The sequence below is a fragment of the Sycon ciliatum genome, chromosome 12 (genome assembly GCF_964019385.1).
Source record: "Sycon ciliatum chromosome 12, ocSycCili1.1, whole genome shotgun sequence".
In the NCBI taxonomy this organism is placed as follows: Eukaryota; Metazoa; Porifera; class Calcarea; order Leucosolenida; family Sycettidae; genus Sycon; species Sycon ciliatum.
This window is the reverse complement of record NC_088654.1, coordinates 14298585-14304577: the sequence shown is the minus strand read 5'-3', so window position 1 is coordinate 14304577 and position 5993 is coordinate 14298585. Positions and strand designations below refer to the sequence as shown.

The 5993-nt window shown below is 44.8% G+C and overlaps 1 protein-coding gene across 1 annotated transcript; it reads right to left on the bottom strand.

Moving 5' to 3' along the window:
- Positions 1–951: 951 nt before the first annotated feature.
- On the bottom strand, positions 952–5770 carry LOC135828015 (E3 ubiquitin-protein ligase TRIM33-like). Its single transcript, XM_065340451.1, has 2 exons — positions 4954–5770; positions 952–980 (listed from the first exon to the last, which is right to left on the bottom strand). The coding sequence occupies exons 1-2, from the start codon at positions 5768–5770 to the stop codon at positions 952–954; spliced, it is 846 nt and encodes a 281-aa protein (XP_065196523.1).
- Between the last annotated feature and the right edge of the window lie 223 nt (positions 5771–5993).

Below are 5993 nucleotides of genomic sequence, written 5' to 3'. Positions count from 1 at the left end.
ATCTTGTGAAGACACTTGAGAAGTTTTCCCGCCTTCCCCGCTCCGTCCTTGCAGACCACACACGATGGCCGCATCTTACAAACAACAAAACCAAATCTCTTAGACTAGTGTAAGCTGCTGTTCACCAATATATCACGGAGAACACACCAAAAACAATTTGCGCTTCCCAACTAAATAGATTCCAACCGTTGTTATATTCGACTTACTTCAATAGCTGAAAGTGTCCGCCTGGTCAGATTGGTGAAAGTTCCAGCTCCATACATTTGTATGTGCACAGCGAAACTTCGCTAGGAATTTTGCGTTTGAGCTTGCGAAAATTTGGGCGAGTGTTCGTACAACGTGTGCGTTTTGCTTGCCTTTAGCTGGTCCTAATCGGAGAACTAGCACTAGCAGAGAAATCAACGTGTAAATCCACTGCACAAACCATTCAGTGCGATTAACTCACCACCTGTCCGCGGTGATCGAACGTTTCTGCGAAACATTGCGTGAAATTTAGCAACCCGACACATCAAGCGAAAATTCTGGTGCTGGGGTTCACTCTGAAAACTATCTACATGTCTACTGTCCTAGTACCTGAACAAGTTTAATTCAGCGCCATTCATAAGACGTGTGATGTGTGTATTTCATACGAAAGTGCACTACTTTGTACTGAATGCGGAAGCCGTTGGGTCAAGTTGCCTGGCTGATGGGTCGTATTATCCACGTACGATTACAATGTCATGTATTGTGAACCACATAAAGGCCACAGCAGGTAATTAGGCAAAATATTCCTAGTAGTCTTGGTAACGACGAAGTCAGTGTGAACTCTGTAATAGCGTAATTTTTGTCGCGATCGGTGCTAAGGTTCGACGTGATGTTACGTCATCATGAGTGTGGGTGTAATTTATGATTCTGCTGGTGCTGCAGCTGGATTTCCGTTTGCAGCAGGTTCCTCATGTACGATAAGCAGCATCAGTAAGCAGTAGGAAGTGACTGAGGATCTGTGCGTGGTCAGATGCACCAAGAGGAGCAACAGACGTAGGAGAGGGTAACAGTTGAGGATGATCCATGAGTACAACGTCAATACACGATGGTAAGCCAGGGGGGGGGGGGGGGTGGATGTCACCATTTGCTCAAGGCCAAAACAAGAGAAGAGTTTATGGAACTCTCTTCCAGCATGATTCGTGATGTCACTAGCACACCAGTTAGAGTGGCGAGCATTCAAGTCTTCTGCTAGTACTGGCGCAGCCTTGGCGAGGCTGATACTTGACAGACAGTCCTCTATGAGCTCACTAAATGCCTGCACTTGGGAGATTCTGTCTCCAGGGGGTCTGTAAGTAGAGCACAGATGATGAGGAGAAGTGAGGGAAAGGTTACTGGCCGCAATTCGAGCCAAACCACTTCCAATCCACAGCGCTCAAGGTCGAGCCGGCGCTTGATGGAGGAGAACCACCTGTCAGCTACAAGAGTAGCAACACCGCCATAGCCTTTTTCTGGTAGATTATCACAGCGGATCAAAGTTCAGCGGTCAAGACGGTATGTCAGCCACGCTTAACGTAGGCAGATTATGTCTGCAGAATACTGATGACAGACCTGACTGAGCTAAGCTAGCTTATTCACTTTGGAGCGGCAGCTAAGTGAGAGTACTGAGAAGGATGAAGATGAGTGAGTAGGTTCATTGGGAGTTTTAGTACTGTATACGTGAAAATTTCGTTCACAAAATCTTTCGTTAGATCGCTCCACTAGCAGGCTTGTTACGTATTAATTTTGGTTTTTGGTCAAGGTCTGTCCCCCGAAAGTTCAGACAAAAACTTTACTTTGGTACGAACTTTAGTTATTCCGTGGCCACTAACGGATATAGCGAAAGTTAATTCCAAACGAAAATTTGTACTTAGACAGTAGTATGTTGTCCAGAAGCAGGAAAGAATGGTGAAAGAATGGTGAAAGAATGGTAAAAGAATGGTGAAAGAATGGTGAAAGAATGGTGAAAGAATGGTGAAAGAATGGTGAAAGAATGGTGAACGAATGGTGAAAGAATGGTGAAAGAATGGTGAAAGAATGGTGAAAGCGGAATGGTGAAAGAATGATGAAAGAATGGTGAAAGAATGGTGAAAGAATGGTGAAAGAATGGTGAAAGAATGGTGAAAGATTGGTGAAAGAATGGTGAAAGAATGGTGAAAGAATGGTGAAAGAATGGTGAAAGAATGGTGAAAGTATGGTGAAAGAATGGTGAAAGAATGGTGAAAGAATGGTGAAAGTATGGTGAAAGAATGGTGAAAGAATGGTGAAAGAATGGTGAAAGAATGGTGAAAGAATGGTGAAAGAATGGTGAAAGGACGGTGAAAGAATGGTGAAAGAATGGCGAAAGAATGGTGAAAGAATGGTGAAAGAATAGTGAAAGAATGCTGAAAGAATGGTGAAAGAATGTTGAAAGAATGGTGAAAGATCGGTGGTGCAAGTGAATTGAACGACAAACTCAGTTCTGTTGAGTGATGCGGCCTGATTGTGTCACCAATGGAATGCCCTATAATATGATGGCCTACATGTAGCGCCTCTACATGTGCATCATATCAAATTCAATACCGTATTATACACATTGATGTGCAAGCCTTTTCTTGCAGAAAATGGCACTAGTCTTGCATATTCATGTTCTTCTGCAGGGGAATCATATGGGTAGTGGCGGTGATGTCGTTTTTTCTGCCATGTGAACACAATAATAGAAAAGCTGACAGGATCGCTTTTCTAAATCAAAACGGCCCACGTAGACGGCCTTGTATTCTAGTCCATTAGACCCTTTTAACCTCTGGTGCTTTCGTGCAGGGCGCTGATAGCAAGATGTCACCGTTGTATGCAGTGCTGGCTCCATTGCTGAGCTTAAGTACGTCCGTACTGGTGCAGCCTGAGAAACCCTGGCAAGAAAGCCGTGGGTAGCCGGCCCGGCCACAACCCTAGAGTAGCATGGTAGGGGGGGGGGGGGGGGTGAACAGGTGTCTGCCAGTCAGGCACGCACTCACAGCCTGCGCGGGCCAAGGATGCACCCGCGCTATAGGACTGGTACATGTTGGTTGGGTGCTTGCCAGGCACTCCTATGATTCCTCCCATGGTTTACAGCTCCTACTTTCGGAATAATATGAGAAAAGAATTTCGCACCCATCATTAAGCCAACGCCAAGCTTCAAATTTGCAATGGAGACCAACAACTCGAGAGGTCATCATGTCTTATAGTAACGCGTTTGTGATGGTGGTGGTGATGATGGTTAAATATATCCTAGCTCGTCCATTGCAAAATCTTCCATGTATCCTGGTGTGTTAAGGTTGCGAGGCAACACACTAATTGCTTGTCGTGCTGTTTTGTAAATGTGCTATCATAACCTGCATATCCTCTCTGTGTGCTGGTCAGCAATACCGTTGGCTGCGTGTGAATCTGAAAACGTTTTTTCCGATTGACACATGAAAGGCAAACAAACACCATCGATACCCACATTAGCTATCCAAAGAACAGTCATTGGTTAATTTGGTCGGACATCAACCAAATCAATTTTTATTTTTGTTGTAAGTTTGCATGAAAAAAAGGGCACCGTTTAAGCGAATTACAATACAATCAGAAAAAACATACATAAACAAAACTATAAACAAAACGCAAATGTTTATCATGACAAGACAAAACAAGATCTCGTTTCTTTAATGCCACAATAGACCATGGCCAATAAGGCAGCTTCTTAACTGAGCCACAAGGAGTAGTTCAGTATGACGTGATCAGAAAGAAAAGAGCAGGATCAATGAGTCGGGGTAGGGTTATCATACTACGCGATACGTGTTCTATTCTCCACACGCTGTGACTGGGCGTCCAAAAGGCGTTTCGCATTTTGCATAAATATATTCCGTTGTTCTTTATTGTGTTCATAAACCTTCATGAGCGTACCACAGCCGAACATTCGCACCATTAATGTTGGCTTTATATTTGGACCTATTCGTACATCATGGTGGCTCTTCAACAATCCAGAGCCAATACAGTAGTGGTCAATGTTATACTTATCCTGCTTGTAGGGACAGCGTGTTATGTGTATGAGGTCTCCAGTCACTACATCGCAAATAGGACAAGACGAGGAGTTCGAATTAGCGGAAGACGCGTGGCTAGTCTCTGCACAGTGCCAAGTAAATCCGATGTCTAGCTTCCCGGATGTGCATTGTATAACAATGAATGTTACTCCAAAGTCACGGTTTTGAACTGGTTCAGTGGCGCGTGCCGTAGCAACTCCATCCTTAACTTGGCGAATTTCCACGCCCGGGAAAGCCTGGGATAAATTGCACATCATTACCCCACTTTTTACGGATTCTCTGGGATAAATGAAATGTGGGGCAAGGTAGCTCGCTCTGGATCTGAACACGAACAACCAAGTTTTTAAAGGGAAATACATGTTTACATTCCTGGCCAATGAACCGTTTTGAAAGCCTGGTAAACGACTAGGAGTATTCAGCAATAGTTCTAAGAGAAAAGCAGTCGGTTGACTATAGTTAAGATGGACATGGGCATGCACTTCCCCTTTGCTATAACCTGATATCGGCACTAGCACTGGAGCTGCCGGAGAAAACCCACTTTCAATTCTAGTGGCCCAGATTTGAATGCTGGAGACTTTCAATGCGGTATCAGACAACGGTTGGCTTCGACTATTTCTCACTAGAGCTGTAAGGTTCACACGATCCCCTACAAACGCCACACACGTCTTGTGAGGAAAGGAACAACTCGACAAGTCGATGGCAGTGTTATCCACGACTTTACCCATGGCACCAAAGTGTCCATCCAATTTGGAAGACTGCTTGCACGTTAATATCATTCTCGGCATTCGCGAACTTCCTTTGGCCACAATGTCATGGTACGCTTCTGTAAGACATTGAATCGACTTTGGACTCATTTGAATGAGGTCTTCATTTCTTAGAGCATATCTGCGTGCATCAAGTATGTGCTGAAGAGTACCTGTCACATTGTTCGTCTCCCGGCAATGGTCTACGAGTTCGATAAACTCCTTCTTCCGTATTTCACCCTCGCCAATCAGCTCCTCTTTTCGCTTCTTTACTCTGAAAAGTAGATCCTGGCACTGCTCATGTATCATTGTCTTGATACTGGACACTTGGCTTGCAGAGTAACACTCAAATGCTGTGACTAGATTACCGGCGTAGTCCAGGCTTTCGTCCACTTCCTTTCCTTTGTCATCAGGGTCAAGATTGCGAAGGCGCTCCGTAAGTCTGTGTCTTAGCGCTGCGGCTACTTCAGTGGCTTCATTGATCTGATTCATATGTGACGCGTGCTTGACTTGCAACTTACAACGTTCACACAAAACCTCTCGACAGCGAGTGCACCAATACCGTAACTTCATCGTGCTGTGGTAAGGGCAAACGTGCACTCGCCCGCCGTGAGGTATCTGCTTGTGAAAACCTTGAGCATCCACCACAGTGGAACGGACGACAAAAGAGCTCGTTGGCTGTTGTGGGATGCTAGACAGGTTCATATTTTCATCAGCGAATACTTCAAGAACATTGTCTGTCTCGTTCGTCTGCTTGGTTCCATCGTGACTATCTGGAGCAGTGTGGAACATGGAATCATCAACCAACACCTGTTGGTGAGTGCGACCAGGCGGTGGACATGGCGTAGAACGTCGACATTTGGAACAGCGTATCTTTCCATCTTGCTGAACACTGTCCGGAAGACAGTCTAGGCAGATCTTGTGAAGACACCTGAGAAGTTTTCCAGCTTTCCCGTCTCCATCTTGGCAGAAAACACATGGTGGCCGCATCTTCAAAAACGAACAAAAGCAAATCTCATACAGTAGTCTAAGCTACTGTTCAATTGCATAACACCGAGATAACACCAAGAACAGTTTACACTTCACAACTGAACAATTTGAAACCGTCCTCGACAGCAACTTACTTTAATGGTTGAAAGTTACTGTCTTATCACAGTGTTGAAACACTCTGTGCCATAAATGTGTAAGCACAATGACGTTTTGCAGAGCGAAA

What these genes read in the sequence shown, in the direction of transcription:
- LOC135828015 (XM_065340451.1), bottom strand. Translation starts at nt 5,770, where the DNA reads ATGCGGCCACCATGTGTTTTCTGCCAAGATGGAGACGGGAAAGCTGGA. An exon ending in GGAGACGAACAATGTGACAG is followed by an intron (nt 981 to 4,953) that starts GTACTCTTCAGC and finishes GACCACGCACAG; the next exon opens with ATCCTCAGTCACTTCCTACT.